This window comes from Cavia porcellus, unplaced genomic scaffold (genome assembly GCF_034190915.1).
Source record: "Cavia porcellus strain 051 isolate PalLab524CR breed Dunkin Hartley unplaced genomic scaffold, mCavPor4.1 scaffold_1, whole genome shotgun sequence".
NCBI classification, from domain to species: Eukaryota; Metazoa; Chordata; class Mammalia; order Rodentia; family Caviidae; genus Cavia; species Cavia porcellus.
The window spans coordinates 163149049-163168196 of NW_026947484.1; the positions used below are offsets into that span (position 1 = coordinate 163149049).

At 49.3% G+C, this 19148-nt stretch overlaps 1 protein-coding gene across 4 annotated transcripts in view; it reads right to left on the reverse strand.

Annotated features, from left to right (window-relative positions):
* Positions 1-19148, reverse strand: part of Dnajc6 (DnaJ heat shock protein family (Hsp40) member C6) — a 94880-nt gene continuing 75732 nt past the window's right edge. For all 4 annotated transcript variants that reach the window (XM_003479113.5, XM_013143040.3, XM_005007943.4 and 1 more), the window contains 6 exons: positions 15164-15232; positions 12671-12790; positions 9548-9811; positions 7551-7693; positions 3404-3580; positions 1-2233 (listed from right to left, as the gene is read on the reverse strand). In XM_003479113.5, coding sequence (XP_003479161.3) covers positions 2132-2233; positions 3404-3580; positions 7551-7693; positions 9548-9811; positions 12671-12790; positions 15164-15232 — 875 coding nt within the window. In that variant the 3' untranslated portion in view covers positions 1-2131. The remainder of the gene's footprint in view (positions 2234-3403; positions 3581-7550; positions 7694-9547; positions 9812-12670; positions 12791-15163; positions 15233-19148) is intronic.

Consider the following 19148-nt stretch of genomic DNA (forward strand, 5'->3'; position numbering starts at 1 on the left):
TATTTTTGAGCCTTTTAATATACATTACAAATATTTTAGACCAATCACATTTTGTAGTGTATAACATATTTACAAAACAAAAATATATTACAATAAATATGAATGAAATAGTGACTGATCAACAACAAGCTCTGTCACAATCAGATAATTAAAAGGAATGCAAAAACCTGTTGGCCTGCATAAGTTAAGAGTTTTGAAATAAATAGGGGTCCAGAATTATACTGTATCTGGAAAAAATTTAAGTTAAATAAGACTCTCGTTGCTAATAACAGGGGGTTTAATGCTGCTTTTAAACTGCAGATGTTAATGAGTTATCCAACATGATACAAAGCTACCAGACTTCAAAGCTAACGGACTTCTATCATTTCAAGATGTACGTAAGATCCACGCAGTGCCTTTTAATTATCATTATACACTGTAGCTCACATGGTATCTACAAATGTGAATGAGAAAAAAGACAGCAGGTCACAGCAACATGTCTCACATTCCAGTTTTAAATAAGACAAGCACATAGTGGGTCAAACATTATTTCATAATATGTTAATAAATAACACCTAATTTGTTATGGTTACCTTGAACAGTTTCAGCTGTATATTTTAAAAGAGAACATTTTCTGCAACTTTCACATTGTCAGTAAAAGATAAAATAAATAATAAACCTTTGTAGCCGAAAAATTTCTATATAGAACCTAAAATATTTTGACATGCTGCCCTTCCTTATAGTTTGCTGCAAGAAAATTAAAGCAAACAAAAAGTGATTGTCTTTTAAAAATAACTTTGGAAAGCTTTTCACAAGTTGAGCATGAACCATTTAAGATCGGCATGAAAACCCTTTGCCCATCTGCTCCGTGCATGTGTAAGCTATGTAATGCACACCGTGTCTGTGCTCACTCACAGATCTACTGAGGTCACAGGAGAAAGAACCGCTGGTGCCCAGCGGAGAACCAGCCAGCACACAGAACTAGAATCCAGCAGGCTGAGGCCGGGACCAGCTCCATTCTAGCTCTGCTTTCACAAAGGTCCTCGCGTGAATGTCATCCATATGGGCCTCCAACTCCCTTTAAAACAATAAACACTACTGCAAAACTCAGGGATCCAAATCCACCAGGGGAGGGGGATCTGGTTGCTGCAGGTAAATACTGACACAGCCCCCGAGTGGGCGAGAAGGTGGGAAGGCAGGCACCAAGGTGCGGCCCCTTCCTGTCCCCTTGTGCTATAGCTGGTATTCAACCTACAGAACACCGAGTCCAAATCAGCCTCGGGTTCCAACAGATCGAGAATGAACGGGCCGCCCTGCTTCGTGACCTGCTTCCCGCTGAGCACATGTTCTCGGCAAAGCTAAAGTCAAGCACTTAAACCTTATGGCAAAATCAGAAGTGTCATTCAGACCAGGTGTGAAGCTGCTCTGATAGGAGGACTTCTCTGCTCATCCTCCGCAGTTTCGAAGGGAAAGGCAGGCAGTAGCCTGACAGCCGACCTCTGGCGTTCCTGTGTTCTTGGCAGCCTCTGCATCGAGGGACGCCTGACCCAGGAGGAGCTGCTGGCAGCCCACCCACGCCCTGCAATCCCGTCACTTCTGTGTGTCAGTGCTCTTGCCAAGAGACCCACATAGCATGATGCTACAGGCCATAGGAATTCAAAAATATAAAAATAAAATACTTGGTGGTTGTGTTCCTGAATCTGTGCAAATCCTTCATTCAAATTACATCTCTCCAAGGAAAACTAAAAACTATTCTTTAAAATCATTGGATGGACGATCCTATTGTGGTGACTTTCACTCCTCAATCTCACTCGCAGACAATGAGATGGACGACTCACCTTCATCTTTGGTGGCCGAAATTTTCCATCCACCCACACCCTGCCCACCCTGGCACTCCACTGGGCAGGCTCCCCCAAAGGGCAGGCAGGAATTTCGAGCCCCCAAAGGGTCACCCCACTGAAGTTCCTCTCATGCTCTGGCTCCTCTATGGCTGAAGAGACCAAACATCCACACTCCTTACTGTGAGAAATTAATTTTGTGAGTAACTTAAGTTTAGTACTGAAAATACATTACTGAGTCCTCTGTGCAAACCCGGGATTGTGATACACACTCAGCAGGGCACAGGTCTGCAGAAGAGACAAAGGCGCACGCGTTAATACAGAGGCTTTTGTCCTTGGTTCTCAAACTCAGACCAGGCGTCATTGAGTTCCATGAAAATCATCTTCGCGTACTGTTCATAGGGCTGCCCAGTGGCCTGTGGAAGAAAACGAACACACATTAGAACCCACAGACCCAAGGGACATTCCTATTAATTCACCATTAATGTGGACTCTAGGTCACTGAAAGGCATTTCTGTCGGTTCCTTCGGTCCTACAGCCCCGTCCACTGACACCGATCCATTTCAAGCTTTCAGTGAGTAACAAACTTCCCGCTGTGGCTCCCAGGCCGTCTGTTTGCCTCCACTGGCCAGGTCCATGGGATTTAATGACTCTGGCCTCCCTCTAACGCCATCCACCCAGCAATGCTCCTGGGCATGAGAATCCGTCAATCAGTGGACAACAAGGAACATTGGACAGCAAAGCTCATGTCTCCACCCCCAGAGTCTCTGCCAAATGGCCTAGTCTCCTGGCAGCCTGTCGGCCGTCACTCAATTTTTAAACAGCCGTTTTCCAGTTTCAAAGTTAAGCTCTTTGAGAGTCATGACGGGCAGACAGTTTGTGGAGTTTTCTGGGTTCCTAGCTCTCTCTCGAGTGATCAAAACTCAAGAAATTTGTCTCTCACTAAATCCTCAAGCTTTCCAATCAAACACTGTGAAGGGACAGAAATCAGATCCTCGGAATCCCCCACACACATGCCTCTGTGCACTGATGAAACCTAAGTTGATGGGATCCCAGTAACGGTGGGTTTCATTTCTTTTTTAAAATTCCAGGGATGCCCACCACTCATGCGGCTGCACTCCAGAGCTCGGCCACCACCCTCTCGGCTACACGCAGTGCTGTGTCTCCCAGGGAAAGTCCCCTCATGCAGCCATGAGTCTCCTTGCTCTTCAGCACTGCTTACCTGGAAACCCTAGCAAGGAGCCGTGCTCTCCTGTATCCGTCAGTCCCCGCCCCACTCTGTGCAGTGTGCAGTTTGATTTCCTTTTGCCCATTTCAGGACGTGTAATTGTTCAATTTAAACACCTGACTGTAACCCACAGACTTAAGTTTTGTTAAATAACCTAACAAATAGCAAAATAGACACTGTGGTGTTTCAATACACGCTCAGAAAATCACAGAGAGCTGGGTGTGATGGCACACTCAGCAATCAGTCATCCCAGCACTCAGGAGGCTGAGGCAGGAGGGTTGCTACAAGACACAAAAAGCTAAAATGAACTAATGCAATGAAGAGCACAGCCGTGCTGAGCTGCAGGGGCCATACTCACCTTGTCGGGGTGCACCACCAGCACGGCCCTCCGGTACACCTTCTTCACCTGCTCGGGCGTCACCAGGTCCGCCATGCCTACAGGTTTCCACTTGGTCTCCCCAGCCCACAGCACCGTATGCATGGTGGAAAGCAGGGCTCTGATGTTCCTCTCCTTGCCTTCGATCCACTCCAAGATCTGGAAATGCAGAGGGAGTTGGGAAGCGGAAGTGCTTTCTGCTCCCGAGGACCTTCCCTGGCCTGCAGCACAACTGTCTAGCTCCCTGCAGCCTCCCCACCACCCCTCCACCTGGGTGCTCTGTACCTCCAGAAGCAATTCGGGGGTGCTCCCAGTTCACCCCGGGATTATGATCCCCTCCTCCAAGGCCCCCTGTAGTTCATGATGCTCTCCTCTGTAAAGGCGCGGCTGCCTCTGTTTTGCTCCCTGAACTAAATAAATCTCCTCTTTAAAAAGGCTGAACCGGCCTGGACCCTGCTCCTGTCATGGCAAGAGCCACACTCAGGGTCCCCGTGAGGGGACTTGGCTGCGGAGGGAATGGTGACCTGCTAGACAAAAGCACACCCATCATTAAACTCAGGGACAGAAGCACCCGGGCTGTGGGAGGAGCCGACCATTACACAACGAGATGTAGGAGAGCCAGGTGCGGCTGTCCTGTCCAGTTACTGTCCTCCCTGCCTGGCCTTGACATAGTTGCTTGCCCAACTGCTGCTCCCTGCTTTGTCCTCTCGCCCTGATATGCTAAATAAAGCCACAGCATTCTCAGGTCAGGGCTTTTCCCTTTGGGCGTCTCCCTGACACCGGACCCTATAGGCTGAAGCGGCCCCCACTCTGGGCCCCTCGTGACTGAACTAAGTCAAGTCCCCTGGGCCTCCCAGGGCCGCACACCAAGACACTGGTGCATGCTTGTCAGTTCCAGACTGTTTGGGGAAAGGAAGGAAGACAGCACAGAAGCAGCGCCCTCCCCGTACACCAACACGGGGCAATGGGAAAGTGCTGCTCGGGAAGTCAGAGCCTGGTTGTTTTTGGTCCTCTCCTGAATGCGGTGCGGGCCACAGGACCAGCCGGAAGTGCTCTTTTCAGTGCTCTGTGTGCATCTGGGCAACAATCATCAAGGGACACTGCTTCTGAGCCTTCATTTACATGAAATGGAGCCCAGCAAATCTTTCGGAAGGGCAGTGGCACAAGTGAGTATTAGACAGGATGCCTCTTCCCATGCTTTGCTTCCAGGAAGAGAGAACCTAAGAGACCGTTTTAGCTTGTCCTTGGGGGCCGCTTTGACCCTGTTCCCTGGCCTGCTCTCACCCTGCAGAACTGCTTCTCTTCTGCCTTCAAAAGCTTGTCCTTCTGTTGCCTCTCCTGTGAGTCTTGTCCAAATCTTTGTTCAGGACACCAAGAACTGGGGAAGAAGCCCCAAGGACCCTGCACCCCGAAACAGTGCTGCCTCTTACCTATCACTCCACGTCAGCACCCAGATACTGTACCCAGCATGGAGCAGAGCTCAAAAGAGCTGCATGAATTGATCATTTATTCAAGTTACAAACATTCCTGGACTGAATATCCATGGTTTGAACAAATGAGATGATCGGGTTGAAAAAACCTCAACAATGCACCAGTGTCTAGCTGAGAGCAGAATTCGGCGAGTGGCTGCCTTCAGATGGATAACAGTTCAGCGATGGTTCATCTCGGGGCTCTCCCAGCACCGAATACCCTGGGCCCATCAAACAACCAAATGTGACTTTAAAAAAACCTCTCTTGTACAGAGCCCGCCAGACTGTGTCACAGGATGTAGCAGGAAGTGTTGGGAAAGAATACACATTGGGTCTCTGAGAGGTTACATTCCAAAAGAAGCAGATGAAAACGCAGGGCCTTACATTATATGTTTTAAAAATATTAAAAGCTCTACATATCTACAGCTACTGCCAGGTCTGTCAGGGAGTGACAGGGCAGTGATCATTTTTCTCCACACGTACAAGGCGTCGCGCCGTGGACGTCCGATTTGGGCAGTGCGGTAATGCAGGAACAGGTCCCATTTCTCACACCACCAGCCCATTTCACATTTCATCACACAGGAAACGCAGCCTCCCCATCTGTGAAGAGCGTTGCTCCTTACAGGCCCGTCCACGGCCTTCCACCACTCATGAACATGCCTTCCATCTCCACTTACTCTGCACCCATCTCTACACCGCCCTTATCTAGGACGTAAGGGACTTAGATTCACTGATTTGCAAACATTTTTTAAGATGGAAAAGCATTCTTTTTTTTCCCCACAAACTGACACTCAGCTAGGCATTCAGAATCAAAACTAAATAAAAATAAAATTGCTTTGATTTAAAAGCAGAAAGAGGAGACAGGGTGAGGGGGTGTCGAGCACAGGCTCCCCAAGCCGCCTCCCCACTGCGAGAACCTCCGGCCTCTGGTTAGGAGTGTGATCTCCAGGCACATGAGTATTTCTCTCTGTCCACAGAAAACGCATCCTGGGCTTTCTGTCAAAACAGTCTGATAAAAAGCTTTCGAGGAAGAAGGACACAAACAATGCATTCTCCTCCACACCAAATTCTACTGATTCATCCTCCACATCTGAGTCACAAATTACATCTTCAAAGCGTGCCAGAGAAAAAGAAATTCTATCTAGTATTACCAAACCACGGGCTGAAGCTCATCACAGCGAAGAATTTCAAAAAGAAAAAGCAGCTCAGCAGCACGTGCAACTCTCTCAATGCTGCTTTGCAACACAAGGGCTGTACATGGGTCACAGCTCGGTCCCTTCCCCGTGTGCTCGGGTTGGAAGGACTGTGTCTCCCCTCAAGTTTATTGTTGAGATCCTGATCCCTAGATGGGGAAATCAGGAGCTAGGGCCTCAGGGACCGATTAGACATCCAGTTCACTGCTGGAGACCGGGCTGCATGGGGTCAAGCTGCTGGACTCCAGGGCCTCTGGCTGTGCTGGAAAAGTACACTGTGCTCTAAAGTCAAGATGACACTGCAGCTGAGGCAGCCAAGGACAGGGCTGCTGGCCCCTCAGAGATCAGACAGCGCTCTTAGTTGGCAAGGTTTACTACTTAACTGACTCCTGAGATTCTGCTCGGTTCTGCACTTGCCTCGGTATCCCTTTCCTGTGTTTGAAAAACCAAATAAACACGGCTGCCAGGAGAAGTTCTGGGTCTCGGCCCCCAGAGAACTGTGAATTCTGTAGGGCAGTTCTGATGTCCCTGGAGCCCTAGAACTCACACTATTTGCTGCTTTCATTTAAGCCTCTTGCCATCCACCCTTTAGGGTACCAGGGCTAGGCCAGGACCCCAATAATTAGCCTTGTGCTGATGGCACTGAGCAGCAGTCAGAAGCACCACAGGAACAGGGGAAGCTCCTGGCCCCTGTCCTGCCACCCAGTCAGAGGACTTCTGTCTACTCCAGAGGCACTCAAGGACCCGAGCGCATTTCTGCAGGAGGATGGCAACTCCTCACTTGGTCCTGCAGATGCTCGGTCCCTAAGGAACCCAGAACAAAGCTCGGTCTGCATTTTGGATCTGTCCCCTTTTATATTCTGTAAACTCCAGCTGGACTCCTGCTTGGCTCTGCAGAGAGGAGGTGTGGGTCTAAGCGCTGGCAAACCAAGGTCGTTTAGCTCTGAATTAATCTCGCTTGTCTCCCTGCAAGACTGATGACATCACCATGGGTAACCTGTGGGCCATTCAAGTGTCTGTGAGTGCCCAGAGGCCTCTGGTCATTGCCCTAAATCAGTGGTCACTTTGGGAGATAGCAGAGCCTCCACAAGCCTGGACCCCCCAGCAGAGCAGTGGTCTCACGGACACTGGACGCTCCCAGATAACAAGGGCTTCTCCAGTGCCACCTCACCAGGCCAGAGCTGAAATGCGGCCAGCCACACTCTGGCCCTCAGCTGATCCATGAAGGCCGGTCTCGTCCTTCTGCTCCCCAGCCCAGCTGACCCCTTCACCAGAGCTGCGCACTCTCCCCAACCTGCTTTCCACCACTGTCCATCCCTGCCTGATGAATCTGCCTAAGCCTCATGCTGCCGCCCTTGAAACGATTTCCTGTTCACAGGTGAGCTACCTCTTCTGTCCCGGCCAAGCCACAGCCCTACCCCACAATCCATCCCACAGCGTTTCACAACGGATTGGGGGTTCATTCACCTTCAGCTTCTCCGGGTCCATCTCCTTGGCCATCTCCTCTTTCCTCATCTCAGCTATTGTCCGAGGTCCCTTCTTGTCTTTGTGAGCGTTGAACCCTTGACTGGAAAGTAGGTCTTCAAAGTCAGCTGCTTTCTGTTTGCCTTCTGCAACATAAGTTTTGAAAGTCACTGTCGATTTTATTTTGAAAGATCATCACACCATGGACTCAGAGGGCCTGGAGTTCTCAAGGTGCTTTACAGGCGGCAACCCCCTTTCCCCCTCCTGCTGACGCCACCAGTAAGGGAAATGAGTCTCTGCCCACTTTACCCACAGGGAAAATGAGCTCCAGAGAACTGAAGAGGCCTGTCCAGGTCATGAGCATGGCAAGGTTAGGAGTGAGGTCTGGGTCATTAAATTAAATCAAACCCCACTCCCCTTTTCCCTCTTTTTAGATGAATATATTTGTGATTTTTCCATCATAACTAGTGAGTGCCAGGGAAGCCACAGAGGCTTGAAATGCAAGCAGGTTCCCTTCCCAGTGTTAGCTGACCCTGCTTCTCACTCCCTATACTTTCGGTGGTGGCCTCACACTCTTTGTCAGCTGCTCCAGAAACAACCTAGCAGGGTGGCAGGGGACAAAGCCTGGAGCCAGACCCCCAGGGTGGAGTTCAGCTTCATGTCTAGCACTGCCGTCTCATTAGTGCTGGGACAGACACCTGCATCACAGCACAAAGTGTGGCACTGCCCAGCAGGGGTTCTGCGCCACGCAGCCAGGCCCTGCACTGCCACTGACAAGTTGTAGACACTTGAGAAATTGATCCACAGATCTGCAATGTGGATCTGCAATCCACAGATCTTCTTCATACAAGGGGCAGGTTGTTTTAAAGATAATAAAAATAATACAAAAATATACAAGTAACATGAAAAATGCCTAGGATGACAACTGGCACGTGGCGCTCAGTGGGACCCAGTAAGTGTCAGCTGCTGCCCCTCCCCCCCAAGGGTGGAAGAGTTGGCTTTCCACATAGAGAGCCCTGTCCCTTCCTCTTATTCCCAGGTACCTCACAGTAGGGTCTGACCGTAAGAAAGACACACACACCCCTCTCATGGGGTCCTGGGAAAATCCAAACATGGTTCCAGAAAGGGGCCCAACTTTTTTCTCCTATCCCCTCTCCCCAAAGAGTAACAGCTTTAAGATTCAGCATTACCACCTACTATACAACAAATGCTCGTTTCTGACAATAATGTGACAAACCGAACACAAACCCTGCCTTCCACAACAATCTAGTTGGGAAAGTCAGGCAAGGAAACCAGCACGCACGAAACAGCACACAGGCTTGCACCCCGAGCAGTCAACCTGAGGGAGTTAAGACCGCCGGGCAGATCAGGGGCTCTCCGTTCTGGGCGTGCATGGATGACTGACATCCAGCCCAGCAAATGGCGTGGGAAGTCCCACCCCGGATGTGGGTAGCATCAACCAATAGGCATCTAGCCTGGGTGGACTAAAATGGGAAAGAAAACATGTCCCAACTTGTACAGAGCTCCAGTCTGCACTGCCCTCTTAAAAACTGAGACTCCAGGTTCTGTCACTGGTGAGTCTTCTGGGAGCTTCCTGCCTTTGAAGGAACCACCTTGGGCCAAAGCTGCATCTTTGACCTTTCTTGTTCTGCGGCTCCCGTCCTGGACTGAGCAGCTGGTGGATCCTCCACTTACCAGAGCACAGACGGGCAGCGTGGACTCTGCCTTAGAACCTGTGAGCTGAGAAATCCCTGGCACAATCATGCATCATTCCCTGTGGATTCTGTTCCTCCAGAAAATCCCAACTCATGCAACATGTTTGGAATCACAGCACACCCTGGGTGCTCCAGGTAGAACACTGAGAGGAGGGGGCTCTGGCACCTCCACCACCACAGTGTTGCCATGGAAACCACTAGCCTTGTTTTTTGTCTCCTTCAGATGCACAAACCCAGGCAGCTGATAGCACCCACAGGCCATCACATGGCTGGGCACCACCTTACCCAAATTAGTGGATCCTTTCCCACGTTCGCTCTGACTTGTGGGCACAGAGGAGAAGCTCACGTTGTAGTTGGGCCGGTTCTGGGGTGAGGAGTGTGGCATGCTGGGCTGCGGCTTAGACTGTGACTGCTGCCAGCTGTAGCCGCCCCCTTGCTGCCACCCACTGCCCATGGGCTGGGGAGACGCTTTCTGTGGCGAGCTGAGAGGTGGGAATCCTCCACCCAGGCCAGTTGGTGTGGTGGGCTTGCTGGCAAAGGAAGAGCTGCCTGAGGAAAACAAGGGAGAAAGACACCGTTACAGTTTCGATTTAAAATGTCCCCAAGTCTCACGTGCTTGGAAGATGGCTGATCATGGACACTTCACTGACCAGCAGATTCATGCATGGATGTGTTCATGATGACTGTGCTGGGGCCTGGCCAGAGGCAGCCACAGGATGTGACCTAGAGGGTACATTCTTGTCCCTGGCTCTTCCTTCTCTCTCTGCTCCTGGCCAGTGGCAGGTGAGTGGCTCTTCTCCACCATGCCCTCCATCATGCTGTTTTTGCCTTAGAGCCACAAGCCATGGACTGGGCCCACAGAAACCTTGAGCCAAATAATCCTCTCCTCTTTTAAATTGCAGGCGTCCAGTATTTTGTTCCACTGTGGGAAATTGACTAATGTAAAAGGCTTTTTTGAGCAGCCTCTAACATTTGTACCTCACGGTACTACTCACAGTCACCTTAGTGGAACCCTTCACCCATAGCGTAACTGCCCATCCTGCCCGTCCTAATACATAAAGAGACTGCAGATGTAGTGACTTTATTTCCAGCGACTTTTTTTTTTGGTCTGTGTTCATGGCCTCATATTTTCATCAGATGAACAAACAGCCACTCCAGAAGTGATTTTCTCAGAGTCACACAGCCAGCACACACCAGCACCAGGACTTGAATCCAACTTCTGAATCCCTATCAGAAGAGCTGTGGCTCCTCCCACCACGCCACTCCCCCAACCCTCACCTTCCCTAGAGTGGAACCTACCACAGGACCAGGGCAGGAACTGAAACCAGCGATCAGGGCTGGTCACACTTTTGGGAAATGGAAGAGGCCGAGGCTCAGAAAGGTTACTGACAGGCTGGGGATCCGCACTGGTTAAGGGAGCGTAACCTGGCAGAAGAATCCTGCCTCCTTTCCCCACCTCCTCCCCAGTGAGCCTGTGCTTCACTGCCATTCACACTCATCTTCACTGCCTCCCTCTGCCAGCGCCACTGCCTCTCTGTTGTGCTTCTGGGCTTCTCTCTGGCTCCCCAGTGGGAAGGTCGTCTTCTGGCCACCGGACTTGTGCCAAAGCCTCAACTCTCACATTCCTTCACCACACATTCTTTTTTCCTCCATCCATCCATCCATCCATCCATTCACCAGGGTTTGTTGAGGGCCTACCATGTGCTGGGCCCTGGGAACATACATAAAACATTCTTTCAGAGCTTGAGCCTCAGTTTCCTGACATGTGAAATGAAATCCATGTGCATTTCACCACCATATTGTAAAGACACAGCATCTAGAATATTTAAAGAACTGTTAGCCAGGTGTGGGGAGGCTGAAGCAGGAGGATGGTTGCAAGTTCGAGACCAGTCTGGGCTACAAAGTGAGCTCAAGTCCAGCCTGGACTACATAGCAAGAGCCTGTCTCAAAAGACCAAAAAAAAAAAAAAAAAAAAAAAAAAAAAAAAATGAGTATGCAGGGACACAGATTCCTCTTCCCTGTCAGTCCATTAACAGTCTCTGCTGATTTCTGCTATCGACCATCAGATGGCTCTCTGGCCATTACTGAGTTCAGACATCACCTTGCCACCTACTGACCTCGGACAGCCAGCCCCTCCTGTCCTAGCACCTGTCCCGTTCTCACAGGTCCCCTGTGACAAATCCAGGGCCACCTCTCTAAAACTTGGAGCTCACTGTTGCCTCCATCTGCACTAAGACTCAACTACAGACCAGCTCAGAAGCCTCGCCCAGCTGGGGGCTCCTTTCCCTGACCTCAGCCTAACTTTGTCACAGGTCTTGACCTCAAAGCCACCTCTGCAGCCTTTGTCCCCAGACTCTGGCTCCAGTGACCTCAGAGCCTATGCCCGTCTTCAGCCTGCCAACTCCTTTCAGATAGATGCAGTTGCTTTGCAACAGAGAAGTCACCTTGGAGCTGTGGACACTAAGGGCATTTGGACAGTTAGATGTGAATCTCTATGGGAGAGCCCCATTGCCTGTGTTTAGCTCAGAATTAGCTCACATAGGAAGAAGTTGAGGAGGATTCTGCCCCCAGTACTTTCTGAATTGTAGCCCTCATGTTTTCCTTTCTCTCTTTTTGAAATAGGGTCTTACTATGCAGTTCAGGCTGGCCTTAAGCTCACTTTGTAGCCCAGGGTAGTCTCAAACTCACAATGATCCTCCTCCCTCAGCCTCCCAAGTGCTGGGATTACAGGTGCAGCCCTAAAATTTGAAGGTTTAAGGTTTAAGTTTTACTCTTCAAGAACTTGCCTGCAAGTAAAAGATTCTGGTTGGTTGCTCTCACTCATACCCCTGGTGCCTTGTGTGGCTTTAGGAAAATCATTTAATTTTTTTTTTCAAAACTGCATTTAAAAGGTAGAGCAATTGGGCCAGGAATTTAGCTCAGTGGCATAAGCAATCCTTGGTACCAAAAAAAAAAAAAAAAAAGAAAAAGTGGAGAAATTTAGGGAACTGATTTCCTTGGAAGACAGTTGTAAGAATTACCGAATTTCCAGAACGGAAAGAAAGCATCCACTGCCTTATATTAATCAGCTGGGGTGGGGAGCACAGAGCTCTCAGAGCTGACCACTTGTAGGTGGCCCTACATTTCAGCTCTGTGACGAACCTTACCATCACACGCTCTGGAAGCCCCAGGTCTATTCCTGCTCAGACCCAAAGCAGGTTGCTGGAGGAAGGCAGGAAGAGCTGTTCCCCCCAGCCCACTGCGTGATGCCACCTTTAAGGAGCCAGTCTCCATTCTGAGCATACAGCTTAAGACAGGGCACTGCTCTGGGTCCCGGGGACCCACCCCAATTTGTCGTGACAGCGAGATCTCAATTTGAGGCACCACAACCTGGACACTTATTTATTTCTTAACCTGTGGCATTTGTACCTAGCGTCCCAAGGTCGGCGAAAGGGTCCAGGGTCTGGGGCTTGGTCTGGTGGGTTGGGGTGCCGTGCGAAGATCCTGTCGGGCTGGTGGCAGCTGATTTGCTCCCCATTCCAAAGCCTCCTGAAAAGGAAAGAACGCCACGAAGAGTCAGTGAGTTGTCCAGAGCTGGATTCTGAAATCCTGAATCTCACAGTCACTGCCACAGCAAATCAGAACAGGGCCGAATGCATCAGAGGTACCCAAGCCTTTTCTCTGACTTGGGGGTTCAGGACCAAGGGCAGGGGAGGACAGCGAGCTGGGCGACCAGCATGGCGCACACACCCCGAGCTTCTCCTCTCCAGCTTCGTCTTTCTGTATGGGATTTGGAGCCCAGCCCCAAACCTACCACGGGGCTCTGCCACCTCCTGGGTCACATTAACATCTTTGAGCGTCCACATCTTATCTTCGTCTTTTAAGGGAAATTATACAAAACCAAAGTCACAAGCAACAAAAGCAAGAAGCAGACAAACAGGACCTCATCAAACTAAAAAACTTCTGCCCAGCAAGCGAAGCAGTCAGCGGAGTAAAAAAAAAAAAGCTATGAAAAGGGAAAATACTTCCAGTCACAGCTAACAAGGTGCTAATATAAGGATGTACCAAGAGCTCCCACAATTCAGAGCCTATTAGCCCAATCACACTCAAAAGTGAAATAAATCAAACTCACATTGGTAAACATCGTATTGTCTCCCCAGGGTCAAAACAATGAAAAATGGAAACGGTAATAAGATCCAGAATGTACAACAGATACTGTGATAATGAAAGGGAAAGAAAGTGCTCAGAAGGAAAGAACAACTGGGATAGGGGAAAGGAGAGAAGGAAGAAGGGAAAAGATTCTCCGTGTCTAGGTGTACATGTATGTGTGTATACAAGATAGAGAACTATACTACTAATTTCTGTTAGTTTATCAAAAAAGACAGTTTGTGCTTTCATTGTGTGATCAGTTTTTTATGCCTAGATCCTGTAATCTGAGCAACTGCTTCTAAGATAACAATATGCAATATTGTTTCCTGTTTTTTAAAATTCTGTATCATTTCTTTGATTTTTAAAATAAAAAAAAAATAGTCAAAGCTCTTAACAGACATCAAATGGCATCAAAATTCTCATTATCACTAATTACTACAAAAATGCAAATCAGAACAACAATACCACCCCACTACTGTTAGGATGACCATTATTAAAAAAGGAAAACAAAAACCGGGTATGGTGGCCCTCACCTGTAATCCCAGCACTCAGGACTGCTGCGAGTTCAAGGCCAGCCGGGACTGTACAGCAAGGCCGTGTATCAAAAAACCCCAAACAAAAAACAAACAAAACCAGACAATAGCAAGTGTTGGTGAAGCTGTGAAGAAATCAGAAGCTGAGTTCACTCCTGGGGGAACTGAGAGCAGGGCCTCAAACACACCAGTGTCGGAGGTGGCATCAGAGGACAGGCGGGAGGGAAAGCAAACGGAGTCTCTCTCACCAGAGGGAGCCAGAGAAGCTCACACACATGTGCGATAGAACATTACACAGCCTTTAAAAGAAAATTCTCTCATGTGCTTCCACACAGATGAAGCCGGGCCACGGCCACAGAGACCGACGTGGTGAGAGTCCACCGGACCCAGTCAGTGTCAGTCACAGAAACAAGAATGAAATAAAACCCACACAAAGTGCAGAGCTGCTGGTGGGCACAGAGGTGCAGTGGTGCATCCTGGGGCGGCCAGTTCTGGGGCCCCTTGGACAACAACGGGCACGGGTGACAGCGTGTACCACGGGCTGGGACACTGAGGGGAGGGCACATGTTACATAATAGTTTCTTTTTTTCTAGCCCCAATAAAAACTACAACTGCTGCAGAAAGCTGTGAGAAGTACCATCTGGGTGCACGCTTGTGTGTGTGTGTGTGTGTGTGTGTGTGTGTGTGTGTGTGTGTACGTGTGTGTGCACTGCATGAGTAGCAACAAGGGCACAGTCACCCAAGCCATATCTCAGGAAATGCCACAGTAGCCACGAGAAGGAGAACTTCCGTAGGACAAAGAAATGCAGCCCTGGAACACATACTTTGTGAAGGAAACCAGTACTGGGATCCAGCTCCCACTCCAGGCCAGAGACGGCCACCCAAGCCATTTCACTTAAATGTAGGAAACCACAGGATAAGAATTAGGCTCCCTGCTTTGCAGCGGAGATTACGGCAGCTCAGACACAGAAAAAAATCCAAGCATCTCTATGTGGCAGAGCCAAGAGTCAGATTTTATCATTAAGACACACATTCGGCTAATGACACTCGGGAAAGTTAAATGACACAGTAAGTAGTGACGTGACACAGGACTGCGGCACCAAAGGCACTGGGAAATGCGGTTAGGACAGATGGCTGCATCTCCCCACCTGGATGGTCCCAGGCCTCTGTCGGCGCTCAGTGCCTGTGGGGTGGGGGTTACGTGGTTCAGTGAGTCCCAAGCATGACCCGTGCATGTTACCTGGCTTAGTGTGCCAGTCCCAGGCTCCAGAGACATCCGGCTGGATGTTCACGGCAGGGGTGCTGGAGGCTGCAGGCGGGGAGAAGGCAAAGGATAAAATGCAGATCGCTGTGAACCCACCTCCCCGAGGTCACACAGGATCCAGCCACCCCTCTTCCGGACCCGCAAAGCCTCCAGGGTCCCTGGGTAGCCCTTCCTCACCCCAGCTTCCCCACGCTCCCTGGCATGGACATTTCTGCCCCGGACCACAGCTCCCCACATGAGATTGGGTGGGAGCCACACAGAGCTGGGGTCTGCTCCTTCCCAGCTGGTCCCTGTTCTGACTCCACATTCCCCCTGGGAACCACAGCCATGCCTGTGTCTGTCTCCATGAAACGGTGAGTTCCTGGGGGGTAAGAACTGTTTCTGTGTTCCCTAACTCTATGCTTAACACAGTGGACCATCAGAAAAAAGGGAGGGATCCCCTTCAGTTTGCCTTAGCTTAGCATTACAAGAGCCCTGCAGCGTGACCCACTTAGCACTGATATTTTAATTTTTCTTCTGCTGAGACAGGAATGGAGAATTCTGAGTCATTCACAACACGTACAGGGTCGTGATGACATACCACCCACAATGCTGGTGACAGGGATGTGCCTATTGTCACCCGAAAGAAGCCCATCACAGCTCCAGAATAGATCACTCTGACCCCTCTCAAACTTACAAACCTAGAATTTGAAAATGTTCCACTAAAAGAAAGAATTCCTTTTTAAGGCACCTCCAGGTTTTACCCATAGAAATCAGCAAGCAAAATACAAATACTAAACTAACATTGCAACTGGGACTGAAATCACAAACATGCATACACACACACACACACACACACACACACACACACACACACACCCGAGAATGACTTAGACACCAGCATTAGCAGTCCTGGGTTCACTGGGATCTGTGTGTTTCTTTAGGACCAAGCCTCCTGCAGCTCCCTGTTGTTACCTTAAAAGCATGCGCTGTTATCAGTAACAAGGACCTTCCTCCCTACTCCTCCTTTCTCTTTTTCCACAGCAACCCATCAAAGTAGACAGATTTGCTAACGTTTTCCACCCAATTTCCTTTAAGCTTTGATCTTGGCCCAATGTCCACTAAGACATAAAATGAAGCATCAGGACTTTGACCTTCTTACTATGGAATCAAACCCATCCTTACTATATATGCAGGGCACTGTACCAGTGATCAGGGACCTAGAGATGCACCCACTACATATAAAATGTAAGATCTGTCAGGAACATAGAAGTACATGAAAAACAATATACGAATATATAATGATCACACAAATGCATGAAATGAACGAACATAGGAATGTGTTCACATTCACATATGAAGAGGAATATACAGTAAGCTCCCTAACATTTAAACCTCTATTTTACCTTCTACGATGGGTGGTGGGTTACTTTCGCTTCCAATTCCACCACCACCCAGGAGATGGCTCCTCCAAGTAAGAGGTCAGTGTGCACTCCTGACTGTGTGAACACTACCGCTTTCCATGCAGCCTGCGTCTCTACCGTGGAGGACCCATAATGTGGACCACACGGGTCACTTTACAGAAAGGTCTGAGGACGCCTTCCAGATCACCACGGGGTGCACCTCCAGGCCACCCCACTACTGACCTCCCATGCCGAGCAGAGTCGTACTGTTACACTGTATAAAGAGGACATGACTGCCTCTTTATAGGCATCACTCTCCCTGAAAGGAGAGTGGGAGATTCTCCCTGTTCACTAGCATGGTGCAGACAAAAATGACCAACATAGCTGCAAAGCAAAAGCGAGCTGGATTACATGGAATGGAAGGTGGCGTGCTCCTACCCGCTGACAAAAATCAGGCCCCGGGCCGTGGTGGGAATATCCACATCCTGGGGACCTCAAACGTGGTATTCTTCCCAAACAACAGCTCCTGAGTACTCACACTGGGAAAAGGTGTCACTTTAGAGGCACTAACACCATGCACCAAAGAAACTCTGACAGGAAAAAAGCCAAGTTAGCACACTTCACATATATGTACCAGGAAGAAAATGAAGCAGTCCCTAGGGTGTGCGCAGTGTTTGTGTCAGGGTAATAGGAATGCGTTCGTGAACGAAGCAGACAGAAATCCCTGCCTTGGCGGAACTCCTGATCTAGTGAGGAAAGAATAAATAAAAATAAACACAATGCAAAGGAAAGTACTGCTCGTGCAGAGAGTTAATACCTACGCCCCACCTGGAGGGCTGCACCAGGCAAAGACTCAAAGCAGGGGAGGGAGGGAGCCTTGCGGATGCCTCGGGAAAAGCACAGAGCAGAAGAAAGAGAGCCGACATTAGAGCGGGCAGCAGGCGGAGAAGTGGGCAGTGGAGTCACAGGCAGGGTCTATGCAGGCCACTGCGAGGACCGGGCTCTTGAGCCCAGTGAAGTTGGAGCCGTCTTGAGGAGTGAATGACTTAGGTGTAAACCGGTACACAAAGTATCAGCTTTAACCTACACCTGCATCTTTCCTTCCACAGGCGCCCAGCAACCGACCAGGAGACTCTCCTAAGTGGGCCCTGCTCCAGTGGACTCCCTTCATATAGTGTAAGATTGAACAGCGGTTGGAAACTGCAGAGCATAGTTTGCTCCTGGAGTGATTTCTCTTTTTTGGCCAACCCGGGAGCAAAGCTCAGCTTCCTTCTGCATTGGCCTGGCTCATGTGAAGCCCAGCAGACAAGTGGACCGCATTCTTGGGTGAGGGAAGGCACCTTTGCCACATGATGCCTCTGGACCGAGGCCAGTGATGTCCAACATGGCCAGCATCAGAAGGAACCCCAACATGGCTAAACAGCATCTGTCCTGCACTGCCCAGTACAGCTGGGGTCCGGATGTCCCCAAATCCTCACGTGGTCATAGCTGGGGCTTCTTCAGAGATGGCTGGATCTAGAGTGTGTGATGCTGGGATTGAGGGTCTGTGGTTACTAAATCAGTCCACTGACTGGCTTGGCACAGTTCTGGGTGGGATCAAGAGTGCCTCATTCTGGGTATGAGTGCCACCCTCCCTAGGGGCAGGGCAGATATAAAGGACAGAAGGACAGAAGGAGGGTTCCTGCTTTCCTGTCACCTGTCGCTTGCTGCTTGCTTGCTGGTATGCTTTTGCTGCTTTCTGCCTGCCCCAAACTGCTTCTCCTCTGTATGCCACCCAGCTGACTACGGACTGAGCCTCCACAAACTGTGAGCCCTCCCTTAACTTTGGGTGTCAGGTATTTTGTCTCAGCAACAAGAAAACTAAGACACTGCTGAGTCCCGGTTTAATCAGTGTAACCAAGCAACACGCTTTGCACTTACACATGGTTGTGATGACTACCACTGCCCCCGCCCCCTGAGTCTCTGCCATGGAACCACAATGCAGACCACATAAGTCATTTTATGTCACTGAAAATTCTCTCATGGCCACACTATAAAACACAAAATGGTAGCAGTGCAAGTAATTTTGTAAATTTTATAAAATGTATTTTATAAAGCCATGTATGGTGTTGCATACCTGCAATCCCAGCATTTGGAGGCTGAGACAGAAGGATCATTGCAAGTTCGAGACCAGCCTGGGCTACAAAGTGAGCCCAAGGCCAGCTTGAACTGTATAATGAACCCCTATCTCAAAAAAAATGAAAAAAAGGGGCTGAGGATTTAGCTCAGCAGCATAAGCGCCTGCCTTGTAAGCAGGCAGTCATGAGTTCAATCCCCGGTACCAATAAAAAGGAAAAAGACCAAAAAAAAAGACGAAAAAAATGTTTTTTTATTTAATAATGTAATTCAAATATTTTAATAAATGGTCAGTATAAAATATGAACAAGGTATTTCATTGTTTTGTCACACACTATGTTTTAAAATCTGGTAAGCATCTTATGTGTGGAGACATCTCAAATGTCAGTCCAGCCACAAAGCAAGTGTCCCCAGACACGCATGGCTCATGGCATCACAGTGGACAGAGCAGCTCCACACCAGAG